At 28.8% G+C, this 15,983-nt stretch overlaps 1 protein-coding gene across 4 annotated transcripts; it reads left to right on the top strand.

The window, feature by feature from the left end:
• The first annotated feature begins 657 nt into the window (after positions 1-657).
• LOC100779780 (uncharacterized calcium-binding protein At1g02270) lies at positions 658-5,171 on the top strand. Of its 4 annotated transcripts, none has more exons than XM_006581628.4 (10): positions 658-1,148; positions 1,239-1,343; positions 1,427-1,532; positions 2,505-2,725; positions 2,828-2,904; positions 2,986-3,094; positions 3,181-3,306; positions 3,552-3,659; positions 3,761-3,868; positions 4,411-5,171. In XM_006581628.4, the coding sequence occupies exons 1-10, from the start codon at positions 993-995 to the stop codon at positions 4,642-4,644; spliced, it is 1,350 nt and encodes a 449-aa protein (XP_006581691.1). In that variant the 5' UTR covers positions 658-992; the 3' UTR covers positions 4,645-5,171. The 4 variants fall into 4 exon arrangements, with proteins under 4 accessions (XP_006581691.1, XP_003528005.1, XP_014631900.1 ...); XM_003527957.5 differs by having other exon boundaries at positions 4,408-5,171; XM_014776414.3 differs by having other exon boundaries at positions 1,236-1,343.
• Positions 5,172-15,983: the final 10,812 nt, after the last annotated feature.

The following is a 15,983-nucleotide window of genomic DNA, read 5'->3' as shown; positions in this document are numbered from 1 at the left end:
ATATATATATATATATTAAATATAAAAAAATTAATATTACATATAATAATATTAATTATTTTATAACATAATCAACATGTTAACTAATTTGATTAGAATTTAATGTTAATAACATAAACATAAAAGTCATGAATTCATATAAACACACATAAATTCCTCTAAAACAAAAGTTAATTTCTCAAAAATTTTGATATCTTATGTATTAAACATTTTCAAAATTTTAACAAAGGTACTTAAATATTTAAAATTAAAGTTTAATATCTATAATGTAAATAGTTTTACATTGTGATTTAATCGTAATTCATCATTTGAATTCCTTTAAAATAATTATTTTAAAAGTTAATAAGTTTATTATTTATGATGAGTTATAATTAAATAATTATGTAATTTTTTTAAATATTTTTTTTCTTAAAATTAAGATTAAAATATGAAAAATCAAGAAATATATGTAAAATAAATAAAAATGGGTAACTTAGAAGGAAAAAGGCCTGGAGTACTAGAAGCAAAAGGAAGGAGAGGAGGGTCAAATCGGTCAGGGCGAATGAGTCGTCGCATGTTAAGTGTGATGATACGATAAGATACGTTGCCGTTGGGGCAGTTAAAGTGTGGTGGGAAAAATATAAAAGAGAGGGTAAAACCTATTTATGAGACAACGTTTGCTATTATCGGCTCTGTGTCTCTCTGTCGTCTTTCCTCTCTCTGCTTTCATTTCAATCTCCGTAGGGCCATTTCCATTCAAAAACCCCCTTTTTTTTCATTTCTGAATTTGACCCCTCACACCACCCCACGTTCATCCCCTTTCCCTCCCTCCTTTTCAAAACTCAATCATCACCGTATCCGTTTCATAATTCAGATACCAAACAAACCACTTCCAATTGCGGTTACTTTCTCCCATCAAATCCAATAATAAATATTTGATCATCATCATCATTGATTACACACAATAATTAATATATTAGGGGCAGCATTGGTGGGTTGGGTTTGGACGTATAATGAGAACGGATAGGTGGGCTAAGAGCATGGGAAGAATTTCAAGGATTGGGAGTTTTGCGATTTCTTCTTCCATTAAGGAAAACCAACAACAACCTTGTATTACTTGCACCACTTTTAACATTCTCGCCCCCATATACAAACGCATCAATCATGAGGTTTTTATTTTACCATTGTAATTGTAAATAATAATAAAACCCCTTAAAAGGGTAATCTAAATTTTCAATTTTTATTATTTTTGGAAGCAGGATCCGAGTTGCCGCGAGAGCGACTACAGAGCTTATTGGTTGGCGAGGAATCACAGGATATTGGATTGGTTATTGAATGAGAGGTCTTCCATTATCTGTCTTCAGGTTTGTGTTGTGGAAGTGAAATTGAAAGAGATTTTATTATAATGGGCCATAGGATGATGATTAATTAAGTGGGTTTTGCGCAGGAATTTTGGGTTGGAAATGAAGAGCTTGTTAATTTGTATGAGAAGAGACTAGGTGACGCTGGTTATGTCAGTTTCAAGCTTGGAAGGACGAACAACCGTGGGGACGGTATGATAATATGCACGTTCTCTCTCAATTCCTAAACACCACTTTTTGGATCAGTATTGGTTTTGTCGGAATTTCATTTTTTTCTCTATTGCAAATAAATGTCAATTGCTGAATTTAAATGGTTAGTTGTGCTTTTTCCCATTGTATTTTGTGGCAACAATCCAATCTGCATGCCGTTGTCCTTGAAATTTCCATTAATACTCCTTCCGTCTTATTCTATTTTATGAAAACAATCGATTATACCAATTCCCATGACAAAATGCTCTTATTTAACAAAAGGAGATTGAATTTAGATGAAGAGGTTAGTTTTCCACAATGCGAGGATTCAAATTTCTGTTGAGAGAGATGTCCATAGTTAAAACCCGGTGCTTGAATAGGATTGTTTTTAGAGAAATAAAAAAATTACTTATTACTTATTAGTTATACTCTAGTTTTATAAGTTATTACTCTATTAGTGCAGTTATTTCTTGAGAGCATTATTGAAAAAAAGTTATTAATACATTCTTGATACTTAAGTGACAAATAATTTGAGACTGAAGAATATTTCAACAGTAACATTATCTCCGTATATGTTCTTGAATTTTTTATGAGTATCCACCTATATAATGGATATGAAGAGTGGAAAACCAAAAAATTTCATTGTAGTCAAAGTGAAAATTCAATGAGAGAGTTCATTTCCATTTGGGATCTGATGAACTAATTTATTGAAATTGGCAAACGGGAATAGCACATAATGGATTCAGAAAGTATTTGTTGAGAAAGGAACAAGCATTTAACGTTGTTTTTATTGAGAGAAAAACATGTTCTGTTTTTTAATCTCTTGCTGATGGAAGTTTCAGTCAGTTAAATGCTGATCTGGCTCTCATAATGTTATCTTCCATGTGCTTAATCTTGTTCCGGAACTGCCTGTGAAAGATTTATGTACAAACTAGAAAGTACAAATTCTCATATGGTTTCCTCTGGGGTCTGCAGGTCTTCTAATAGCAGTGCAAAAGGAGTACTTTAACATTCTTAATTATAAGGAGTTGCACTTCAATGACTTTGGTGATCGTGTGGCTCAGTTGTTACATGTTGAACTGGCTTCTCCATTTTCACAATGGCGAAACAGTAATATTAGGCAGGAAATTTTGATTGTTAACACTCACCTCCTATTTCCACATGATTCAACTCTATCCCTTGTACGATTGCAGCAGGTACCTAAGCATTTAAATGTGACATCTAATCTAAATCACATGCCAATTATTTAGCTTGGTGTCTCACTTAGACTGACATACCTTAAAATTTGTCTTCTGCAGGTTTACAAGATACTTCAATACGTAGAATCTTATCAGAATGATTTCCAACTCAAGCCAATGCCAATCATGCTTTGCGGGTAAACTACACATGGATTTCAATGTACTTCTTTCGTTTTAAACACTTGAATTGTGTTTTTATTTATAATTTTTTCTTACAGTGACTGGAATGGAAGCAAACGTGGACATGTCTACAAGTTCTTGAGGTCTCAGGGATTTGTATCATCTTATGATACTGCACATCAATACACTGATGCAGATGCTCACAAGGTCATATATGTAGCATTGCCTTCAGATTTTTTCTTCTGAACAATATGCCCAGTCACTTGTATTTATTTAACATTGTGTCAATGTAGTGGGTTAGCCACCGCAATCATCGGGGAAATATATGTGCTGTTGATTTTATTTGGCTTCTAAATCCTGACAAATATCGAAAACTACTAAAAGCAAGTTGGAGTGAAGCAGTTTTTGGCATGTTCAAGGTAATCATGGAATATTTGCACCTAGACTAAGTTATTAAGCGTAATAATTTTACCATCTTTGCTTGGAATATATATCTCTAGATGACAGGTGTTTCCTATAGATTTAACATAGTAGAGTTGGACACCTAGTGAGGCAAAACATTCAATATTTTAGACAAGGATTCTGACTTAGTAGTTGTCTTTCTCCATATTTTTTTTGTGTGTGGAGCAGAATTGTCATTGACAACAAATTTGTCCATTTTCAGTATCTACTACGGAGAGCTTCATTGACTGAGAGTGATGCATTTTCCTTTCTAAAGGTTGATAACGAAGATTGTATTACCTATTTTGGTTTCTGTGAAGCACTTAAACAGGTATTTTGTAGTATTAACTGTAGGATAAGCATTAAAAAAATTTCAGTTAATGCTTGAGAAATAATCCTGAATGATTATTGGTTATTTTTAATTATGTGCAGCTCAGTTTAACTGGTCACTGCCATGGATTGAGTGAGGAAGAGATAAAGGACTTGTGGCTCCAAGCAGATGTAGATGGAAAAGGTGTTCTTGATTTTAAAGAATTTCTGGTAATGTATTTGACATTGACATTGACATTGAATTAGCTTTTGGCATAAAGTATTATACAAGAAGATACAAAAGTCTTGAATTTTTCCTATAAAAATTGTGAGAGGATCCCTGAATCTAAATGGCTTTCTCCATAAGGCATATAGTATTGCACTGATGATAGCAATGCTATAAGGAATTTGTCTATAATGATGATTATTTTAGTTTCTGAGTCATCAGAAATAATTAATAAACATATCAAAACCAAAGAGTTCTGTCAGTCACGTGTAAATCTTAGAAACTATTGCTAGCATTTGTCATTTGATCAAGAGTGGGTGATATAACAACAACAACAACAACTAACCTGTAAAAGGCATACTAAAAATGTCATTTAGTGAAGTAAAACATTTCTGCATAGACTCATTGAGTTGTTATTTTGTTTTTCGTCAAGTGAGATAAGGCTTTGTTGTAGAATAAGTGATGGAATTCCCTTTAATTGTTTTTAATCCTTTCTTCCTAGTTTGTTGGATAAATCCATGATCTTGATATAATTCGGATGCAGCAGCAAATCTGGAGTTCAACAGCTCCAGATAGAGATGACAACAAGAATGGTGATCAGGATGACGGTTCAAATGATGCACAGGAGCAAACAATTGGCTTCAGTGTGAAAAATGCAGTTTTGTTCCCTCCAGAAGTAGAGAAAGGTAGATGGCCTGAAGACTACTCCCTTTCTGATCATGCACGGCTCACTGTTGTATTTTTGCCGATAAGAATGCCATGCTCCCAGTTGATTTGCTAACAATGCTTTTGGCCTCTCTAGCATAGGTTTTAGAATTAAGACTTATGTACATATATTTCACTATAAGAATGGGTGAAGCAGTGGAACGAGTAATGAAAGATGCAACAAGAGTTCTTTTCTGGGGGGTGATTTTAAGGAGCCGGAGCCCTGTGTTGTGATTACTGTACTGCAACATCACACTTGACAAGGTAAGCAAGCATAAGCATACTAAAGAGGACAATTTGAATTCAGTTACCTCTATGGTATCCCTAGCATTGCTGATGATGACATTTGCAGTGAGCAACACTAGTCACCCAGTTTGTTTTCCCCATTAATTATTCTCTAGTGGAAGATTAGACAAAAGGAAGCAAAATAAGAATGATCTGTATAGTTGTGTAATAGGTCCTAGGCGTCAAACCATTTTGTAGCTTGGTAAGATGCACCCTCTAGCTAGAGCTCTCTTAGGGGAGAATTCAGAGACATTGTATCTTGTAGCATATTTTTCTCTTGATACAGTTATGATAAATTCAAAACTGTACGGAGTTCAATAAACTAGTTTCACTTTAAGAACTATACAAGCAAAACTCACTGTCATTGTAACACATAAAAGGTTTCCTATTATTTTAAGCAATGCAATTTTTGTTTTGAATCCTAAACTCGGTTAATATTTTACATCTTAAAGGCCTTGATAATGAAAATGAAAACTTGGGGAAATGGTGAATTAACGAATAAATTGGATTTAAGAAGGATGCTACTCTTCTTTTGGTGGTGAGCAACGGGAAAAATATGCATATCATCTCTTAATTTGTATTTTTGTGCGTTCTCTATGGTGTAATTTGTGTGTTCCAATCTTCGTTCCTTGTCTGTGATTTGAGTGTTTTTAAGTTTATCCGAAAAACTTGTAATCTTATTTACGATCATGAATATTATTGGGGTGTTTTACGTAAGGGGTATTAAATCATATTAAACTTGTATTTTTATTATTTTCTCTATGGTGTATTGCTGTATTTGGTGTGTATTTCCATCATGGGTCCTTATTGAGTGAATTTAATATAAGTTTGTGGAAGTATATATCCTTAGGTGCCACACCTATCTTTACCTAGTCCTTTACTAGTTAATGACAATTTGGTCATGCACAAAACTCATCTTTGAGTATTTGTTGAAAACATTTTTTATCTTTTTTCATGTAGTTAACAGTATTATTAAAACCGTTCAATCACTTGCCATCTGTCATGAAGTTATCAAATTTTCCCCCGTCTCTATTTTGTGTAAAAACAATTGCCCTGTATTCTTTTTTCTTCTTTCTTTTGCATTTTTTATTTTCATTAAAATATATAGATTGCTTTCGCTGTCCGTACAAGCTATAAGTGAACTATTATAGTTTATTAAAATGAGGAATAAATGCTTGATTGCAGCCTTGCAGGAATTTTTGAATATTTTTATACATATATCATAGTCCATTAATATTGCAGGTAAGCATTTTTTTTTTAAGTTGGGTAATATAAATTTGCAAGCTGGTGTATATTTTTTTTAATCTGAAGATATGTTTTATTATTTATTCTGTTGCAAGCTGGTGTATGAGGATTCATAACTGAATCAAAAATCAACTTAAACAAATCCAGCATTCTAAATAAGTATCAAAAGGAAAATGAACGGTTATCAAGCAAGGTGTTGAGCATCTTTTGCACAATTCTTTGGCAACGCAACAGGCCAACAATAACCGATTTTAATTTCAACCATGAAGTTTGTGATATCAAGCTTCGGCTTGGGTCATTCCTACAAAATCCATGCTTTGGTGAGTTTAGTCACCATTATTAAAGTTAGATTCTCTTAATCCTTTTAACTAAGCTGATCAACTCAGCATTTCTTTATTCCAATCCTTTTCCTAGGAATTTGCAAAGGATTTAAAAAGGAAGAAAAAGTTCTATGAACTTTAAGTATTTCAGTCAATCCTTAACAAAGATAAAGTTGTTATTTCAATTCCTTTTTTTACTTTTGTGCTTGGAAAGGCTACACTGACACGGTCGGTTGTTATTTGGGTAATTTTATTATTATTTTTCTTTCACGTTCTTTCGGATGTAAAATGAGTGGAATGAAGAAAAACAAAGAAAGAAATGATAGATGTGGTGAGAAAAAATACCAGTAGTATAAAAGGATGTAGAAAAACAATGTAAAAAAATGAAAGTGAGTGTTATATTTTTTTATGTATATTTTGAGTGAAAAGAACAATAATATATAAGCACTTCTATACGTAGAAGAAATCCTAGTAGTGGGATTGCCTCGCAATGTTCTGCCTTGTTCACTGCAGCATGTTTGATTCACATTTTTGTGAATGCAAATTGGGAAATTAGACTTTGGATTGCACTTCACATGTGGGCCGGATAGTTAACATTATAGATAAAGGTTCAAGACTCCCTAAAGTTCTATTATCTTCTTTTGGGTTGCTCTTTGCCCATATCAGGACCGTGTAACCTACAGTTAAGACAAAAGTGTCTTAGATCTCTGATTTTATTTTTCTTTTATGAATAAATTTTAGTTATATTTATTTTTTTAATAGTTTCATTTAAATATATAAATACTTGTGTTTCAAACTTTTTACTATTTCAATTTAGACATTAGTATACAATATTTTTATTATTGGGATTTAATTTGAACAATTTTTACAATATGAAACTGTTTTTTTTTATTATTTTGCATCCAAAAAATGTAAAATTTTAGGTGAAGATAAATTGAAGTATATTGTATTAATTTTAATTTTTTTAAGATCTAGTGAACTTATTGAACACTACATGCAACGGCTAAAAGAAAATTTTAAAAATTAGAATTGCTAAACATCTATCTAAAGTCAACAATATTACAAAATAGATCAAATAAATAAACAATTTATCTATTAAGAGTGAAATACTAAAATTAATTGATGAATTATTTTTCACCTTGAATTTTTTTTCTTAGTCCTCATATTCTTTAGACATGATCCTTATTTCTTGATGAATTATAGCTCTAATTCCTCTTCTTTTTTACCTAAAAATGAAAAAAGAGTTTAATAACCACACATTGTGTGTTTCAAAAAAATATATTATCAATTAATAAAAAATATTATTAGTATAACTTTTAAGATAATTATTGTAAAAACTAATAAACATATCTTAAATAAGGATTTGTTACTTGATGATTCTGTATAATTTTCTTACATTGCGAATAGTCTAATTTGTAAAACAAAAACACAAACTAAAAGAACATAAATAGAAATCCCAATTAAAATTTAGAAATAAAATAAATAATATATGTCATTCTAGCTAATATTATAAAATTGATTTTTTGAGGACATAACGGGTTAAAATATAAAATATATAGCTTAAAATCTCTTAAAAATAATAGAAAATTAGATAAGTAAAGAAATTGTGTATAATTATCTTTAATTTTATTTATTTATTATCCTTTTTATACACATGTTTTAAAATAATATTTCAAATTCAAAAGAAATAACTTTTTGTTGTCTCATTCTGATATTCCCACAAAATTTTCCTTTTTCTTATTGTGATAGTAGATATCAAATTTGAATTGTATCATTTCAATCAAGTAGCATGAAACGGCAGCCATATACGACAAATTATGTAAAGCTTGACATACGCACTGACTTCAAATGTGACTTTTGAACCCATAAAAGTAAAGGAAACATTTCTCTTTTACAAGTTGAGACTGGGCAAGGGCAACGTATTAATTTCCAAAGACAATTTGCAATTTCGAGATAGGCGATGGTTAATATGTCCAAAACTCAAATTTCTTCTCTAAAGTTAAACGAAATCTATGTTAAAAAACTACAATTTTGCAACGTTATAACTAATGAATATTTTAATTAAGTTTGTTCAATATAGACGACAAGGCTGGCTAAGCTCCAATAGTTTATATATAGTCTATCAAAACAAAATCCATTTGCCAAAACATCAGTAGCTACAAATAGCAATAGCTGTAGAACAGGAATTTTTTCCGATTAATTGTTGGATTGAGGTTGTGTTTATTTGATTATATATGTCACTCATCCAGACCAGTTATAGACAAGCGTTAGTTGTTCACAGTAGTCTAAAGGTCTAAAAGCAGAAATTATTAAGTAATTCAACACTATGGTATGTTTAAGATTCAAGTTAATCTTTACATAATAAGTATTCAAGTTTAGAAAAAATTAATAGCACTTTTTTTTTTTAGAAAAATGTAAATTATATTAAACCCAAAATGATACAACAATAAACAGGGCATACTCCGCAGCTAGAGAAAATCAAATACAACATAATTGAAACAAATACAGATGCACTTGTCTATACATAAGAAACTTAATCTTACTAATAATCTCTATTACCTATTAATAGCAGTTAATCATGTGTTATGTAATCTTTAAGAGGTTGATTAAATGGAATACAACATGATTGAAAGATTACAATTCAAGCCCGTATTATTCTCTTCTGGGTGAGATAAATGAAGATCGATATATTATAAAAAAATCCAGTACAAAAAGAAATCGTGTTATGAGGAAATTAATAATTATAGCATGATCCTAATCCATTTAATAATTTCTCCCAAAAGCCAGATGAGGCTAAGGTTGTTGTGACCAATTTTAACTTGTAACCTTGCTTATTTTGCAAGTAACAAGACTTCATTAGCTTGAGCTTAGCAGTTATCAGTTGAAGAACCGGTAACGAAGCTGCCGAAAGCTAATTAAGGTGAACCAATAGTTATATATAGAACGATAAAAAGGTTTTGTATTGGGGTTGAAATTGATTTTTTCGACATATAGACGAGATTCCACTAATTTAGTAGTGCAGTATTATGGCTTTAGCTTTAACTGCTCCTTTTCTTTTATGATAAGTAGGTTTCCTACTTTTCTTTTTCCTTGGATTCGCCTTTTTTGCACGTGAAGTAAGATGCTATCATGTTCATGATTATTTCAACACATATTATACGCAAACTGCAAGATACGTACGGATATAGTCACGAATACATAAGTTATATCTTTTGGTAAAATTCAGAATTTAATTGACGTTCCTTCACTAAAATGAAATTGAATAAAAATGAATTAAGATGCATTTTTTTAATTAAAATAGAATATAAAAGTGAGTCTCACCTCATTTTATTATTCATTCAATTTACTCATTTTTTGCTCTCTTTTTCTACAAATGATATATGAGATCTGATATGAGTACCAGATAGAAGTGTGTACAGCTAGCTACACCTAAATAATTTTTTTTTAATCAAAAGAGAATGATACCTTCGAATTTTTCAATGATAAGTTGATAACATTTAAAAGTGTAATTTTTCACACAAGTGAAGTGTGAAGGTAACAATGTAACTTCTCATTCTTTGATCACAGGGCTGTACATGGATATGTGCGAAATTAGCTAGGAATTCCAATTTCTTGTGCTTCCTGATCTTTTCGTTATGGCATGACAAGAGCCCTTATCTCTGCAATTGTACGTACAGGTTTAGTTCTTTATGATATAGATATTACAAAACAGGTTTAGTTCTCAACTGCAGGAAGGATTGATAAGGTTGGAACTGGAAGGAAGAAACAGGTTGTTTCCCAAGTTCTTTTCAGAGTTTATATCTTTTGAACAACTATTTCAATCATGGAGGAAGTGCATGCCTAGCTGTGAAGTTACTCGAAGAATGTGGATTTCATTTTTTTTGTTATACGAGAAAGTTGAAAGCCATTTCGAAATTGTCTAGAGAGTTTGAATTTATGGATGTTAGTCAAGACTACTTTGTGGTAAGTTTTGATTTGGAAGAATACTTCGAGAAGGCTATCAAATAATATAGCTAGGGTAGGTAATTGATGATCTATGATCACTATTTAATTAAACACCCTATTTTTTTTAAAATGAGTATAGTTTACAAGAAACGCAAAAATGTACGAGATTACTGTATCAAAATATTCGATAATAGTACTACTACTAAATAGATTAAAAGTGAATCAATAAAGTATCAATATCTCTCAAAAAATTAGAGGCCACAAATATCTTTTTATGTTTAGATTGAATAAGACTACTATACAATAAAATTTTGCCTCTAAATATATAATACATCTACATATCTTGAATTTAAACTTGAGTTAATTCAAGTACTTGGTTATTCAAGGTACACGTACGATATTCAACTAGAGTGAACTGTAACCCCGTCAATAATGCTTAATTTGGCTTCGTTTTTAAGAAAATTAATCTGTTCTGGTTTACGTACTAGTTTATTTGCTTCTAGAAATGGTCAAATTTGATTTTTATTACGTTCATTCGCAACTTTGTGCTGTCACTCGTTCATCTATTTGTCTTCTTAGGAAAAAGGCTCATCGTAATGATGACCCGTCATCAAAATTACTGTCTCAATATAAGCTCTTACATTGACACATTATTTAATGAAATTGACTTTAATATTACTTAAACCTAACGATTTATCGATAATTATATAATGTCACAATTGATTTCTTAATATTTTTATTTAATTTTACAATTAAAATATAATATAATATTAATATATCAAAGAATGAATTGCAGTTTGTCTCCATTAATTTCACATGTACTCTCCTCAATTTTTACTAATTAAACATGTCATATAAAAATAGTTTGAGATGAGTGATCTAAACTAATAATATAACATATTATACTAATAAATAATTTCTGTTTAAGTTTGTTTAAAAATTATTTTTAATAAAATAAATAATTTATATTTTTGGTGTATTTGTTTAAATTATTACTTTTTAAATAGTTTTCTATTTTTTCTCTTTTTAAAAAAAAAACGGACTCATTATCAATATGTTATATATAAGTACAAAAAGGCCATGTTGTTAGTTAGTATAGACTATATATTTCGTTTCATAAAAGTGATGTAAATCAAGTTAATCTTAATACTTAAGATTCTTTTTTTTCTCGTTAATAAACAACATTTTTATAGTATTTTTTGTCACTTAACTCTTGTATTTTAGATCAAAGTGATATGTTAAGTTTTTCGTCAATCTTACTTTTTGTATGACTTAACTCTATCTTATTTTCCACCAAAGTGAAATTATTAGTTTTTGTTAATGTGTAACATCAGTTACGCGATATTCTGATTGTTATGGTAAAGAATTGTCTTCATAGGCACCGTTTCTTAGATCAGCTACCGTACTGATTGTGATGTATCATTTATGTGGTGGATTGAAAGAATGAGTTTACGTGCATGGCTGAATTTTTCTTCTTCTTTTGTCTATGCATGCAAATATAATAGTCCGAATTGAACACGTGTTTAACTTTAAATCTCATGAGATAAAATATTGGCTTCATAATTGGGAAGAGAAGACTAATTAAGAATAAAAGAATAAAAAGTCACAGTTCAAATTCATCACAATGATATTTAAAAAAATATACTAAAAATTAATATTTATTAATAAAAAAGTTAAACTTCCTCCTGACGCTGTGGATCCTTTAGTCTAACATGATTTTTTTAGTGCCAAACTTTCTTGTATTGTAGCTGTTTAGTGGTTTTTGAGACTCCAAAAAAGAAAAGGAGGGAAGAAATAATTGTGGTATCAATTTAGAAGATCTTTTAGGTTTTATTTTATTGCATTCGATGAAATTACGTTGTTTTATGATAAAACCTAGGTGAATATGACTTTTGGACTCCGTAAAATTTGGTGATAAAAAGGTTAATTATAGTGTGATAAAAACATAATTTTTTTATGTAAGGAGTATAATTAATTAGTTAGTTGAACAGATGTGAGATTATGATAGATCTTTTTGTATCTAATTTATATTTTTACATAATCAATAAAAAAAATATTTTTTGAGTTGACATTTGGGGTATTTTTAAAAACAAAATAGAACAAAACATAAATTAAAATACCAAGGAGATTGAAAAAGGATGAAATGTTGCGTTTTATTCTGCCCACATACCAAATTGTTATATGCCTATACTAACCTCGAGTAGTTTATTTTATTGTGTCCACTAGTCAATTTATTATTGTTGTTACCATTTCCCCCCTTAGCATTTCTTAACTTATTTTTTATCCACATATTTACTTTTCAGAACAGTAGGTTTAGACCTTATCCTAATCCCTAAAACAAAAATAAATAAATATTATCCATAAAAAAGGCTTATATAAATTGTAGGCAGTCTCTTTTAATATGTGATGCTTCTTCATGAATAAACACAACCAATCGTCAGATTTTATTATGCATTGAAAGGAATCTTGCGAATGTCAACCAATGCTACCTTAAATCCAATTTCGTTTCTGGTGTCAATTTCATGAACAAGCTAGAAATTTTATATGGAATCCATTCCCATTAAGTACATAAAGATGGGCGTCAAAACTAGCTAGTCTAAAAGAAGTAAGAATATATATATTCCACTTTACAGCAGGAAAAAAATAATAAGTATAAGACATCCAAGTTCAAATCTGTACTTTGGTGGTCCGTCCTATTTCAACTTACATAAAATTAGGCTGTTAGTTAATTTGGTTTGGTTCATTTTTTAGATAGAAAACATTTAGGCTTGAATAACCTTTTTTTTTTCTCTTTATATAAAATAGAGTTTTATTTTATTATTATTATTGTAGTTCTTTAAAGAATTTTTTAGTTCCTAAATGATTGTGACAATTTAAAATTATCACTATGTTAAATTAATTGTTTTAAAATTTAAATATTTAATGGCATCAACAAAAAACTAACAAAATAATCATTTCGGTATCATTCATAAACACAAAGGATCAAATTATGCATTTTTTAAAAAAATGTCAGTTAAATATTTTAAAATGTAAAGGACAAAAAATGAAAAAAGCAAAAAAATAATGAACTAAAATGATATTTTAACCTAAAAATTTTAATTTAATCCTAAGATTAAAATATTTGATAAAAAAACGAGTGACTAAAAATGTGTAAAAAAGTTAGTAAATATTTGCATAAAAAAACTGACAAATTTTATATGGATAAACTCTTAGTTTATATACTTTTCTAAAAAAATATACATATATTTTATATAACAAAGAAAGAAAGTATGAGTACATTTTTTTCCACCCAGACGAGGAGTTTTTAAGACATTTTTTTCTTAATTATTTTGTTTTTTATTTAATAAAATATATTGATTACCAGACAATTTAATAAAATAGTGAGTTATTAATGCTCACTTTATAAAAATAAAATCTTCTAATTATTAGGTATTGTAGGAAGGATAATATGCTTTAATGATTTCATTATCGAGTAATTGTTTTTGAATTAATTTATTAATTATTATAAATTTATTTCTTATATCTGTGAATTTAAATTTTTAAATGAAAATATTAATAAATAAATAAATATTTTATTTTCAATGTTTTTATTTTAAACTTTGGAAATAATTAAAGTCAAAATGATACATTTCTTCCCATAATTACAAGTGTTTAAATTTGAACATTCGTTTAATATTATTATGAATTTAATTTTTAAATAAAAATTTCACATTCAAAAAAATAAAATAAAAATATATTTTGTTTTATTGTTCTATTTAATTTTGAAAATAATTAAAGTTAAATAATATATATTTTTATCATAAAATGTAAACAAAAAAACTTTTCAAACCAGGGACACTTCAGTCTTCAGTCATCATTTTCCTAATTATTTTAATTCTCATTTATTTAATATATTAATTAGTATAATGTTTAATAGGTACCGAGTTTAAATGGGCATTTTTTGAAATATTTTATTTTTATATTTTGTTCATTAAGTATTGGGAGAAATATAATGTAATTTAATAGTTTAAATATTTTGTGTTTTTAAATTCGTACACTAATTTATTCATTTATTATATTATAATCTAAAAAAATATTTTTTTAAAAATTACATCATATAAAAAAGGTCAAATATAATAAATATTTTGTTTTCACATAATTTTTTTATTTGAAAATAATTAAAGTAAAATAAAATAATATATTTTTTATTAAAAAAATGTTGGAATATGTGCATTTGTTTATTTCATTGAAATTTTAATGTTTCCAAATAATAATATCACATGAAAAAAAATTACTATTTTTTATTGTTTGAAATAAAAAAAGAAAACTGATTTTAGTCTCTCTAATTTTGTTCCTCAAGGTTCATATTCCCTATATTTTTTTAATTGATGAATCTGGTTCTCAAACCTTAAAACATTTGAAATTAGTCCCTCCTCCTATCTTTAACAAAAACATTATTAATTTTATTAGTATGGTGTAGGTGTGAAAATAAGTCCAGCAGCTTGTTGAGGACCTTTGGTTCGGCCTATGTAAGGCTCGGCTAAGCTTGTTTACTATAAAAGTCAAGTTCAAGCTTTTTAAAAAACTTTTTTAGATAAAAAGGCCAAGCTCAAACTATAAAAAAAATTTATTAAGCTTGATAAGCCGGTTTGTTTAATTAATAATAATAATAATAATAATAATAATAACTTTATTTTATCAAATCTTATCTTATCCAAATTTTATTCTATCTATATTTTATTTTATCTAGATTTTATTTCATCTAGATTTTATTTCGTTCAGATTTTATTTCATCCAATCTTATTTTATCTTGTCCAGATTTTATTTTATTTCGTTTATGGGCTTGGACTTAACATATATTTGTGAGCTTTGGGGCTGAAGACCTATATAACAACACCAAAGTTTTAGTTTAGTAAGTTTTTTTTTCAGAGAAAAGAGTAATTCTAGGATTTTAGAATTCAAGTTTTTATTACTATTCATCCACACTGTTCACGTAAAATAAAATTTGTTTTCTACAAATTCGTGTTCATTTCTACTGATTAATGGAAGAAGTCTAAGTCTCCAACATTGTTTTCTCTTAAGGATCAAACACAGCTCTCTTTGAGGTTTTGTTATTACTATTGAATACTGGTCAGTTTTTCCTCTTCACCAATTATTTTGTATTTATTGCTATTAATCCATGCATGCTTAGTGCTTAATTAATTGTCTCTGCGCTTAATTTACGTTCATGCTTAATAATCAGTTTCATTCATGATTAATTGGTGTATGTGTTGTTTAATCACATAATGACAGCCTTATGTTAATTTTTGCTTAGTAATTTAATTTAGGGTTGGATTAACTGGTTTAACTGATTAAGAATAAATTCTCGTAACCTAGGATAAGAGATTTGCTTGTGAATCAAGGGGAAACACGTTTTAATGCTGTTATTTTCTAAAACTATCTATCTGTTATGAATATTTGGTTGATCATTGTTCGCTGGGAGACGACCTAGGATCACTTCCCATATACTGCATTTTTAATATTTATTTGATTCGGATGCCTCGATCGATCAATAGTGCATAAGATATGGCTTGAGTAAACTGAGATGAAATCATTGTAGATATATTTTTTTAAAAAATATTTAATATAATTATATATTCAA

This window comes from Glycine max, chromosome 6 (genome assembly GCF_000004515.6).
Source record: "Glycine max cultivar Williams 82 chromosome 6, Glycine_max_v4.0, whole genome shotgun sequence".
Classification (NCBI taxonomy): Eukaryota; Viridiplantae; Streptophyta; class Magnoliopsida; order Fabales; family Fabaceae; genus Glycine; species Glycine max.
The sequence above is the reverse complement of the archived record's forward strand: the minus strand, read 5'-3'. Positions and strand labels throughout refer to the sequence as shown.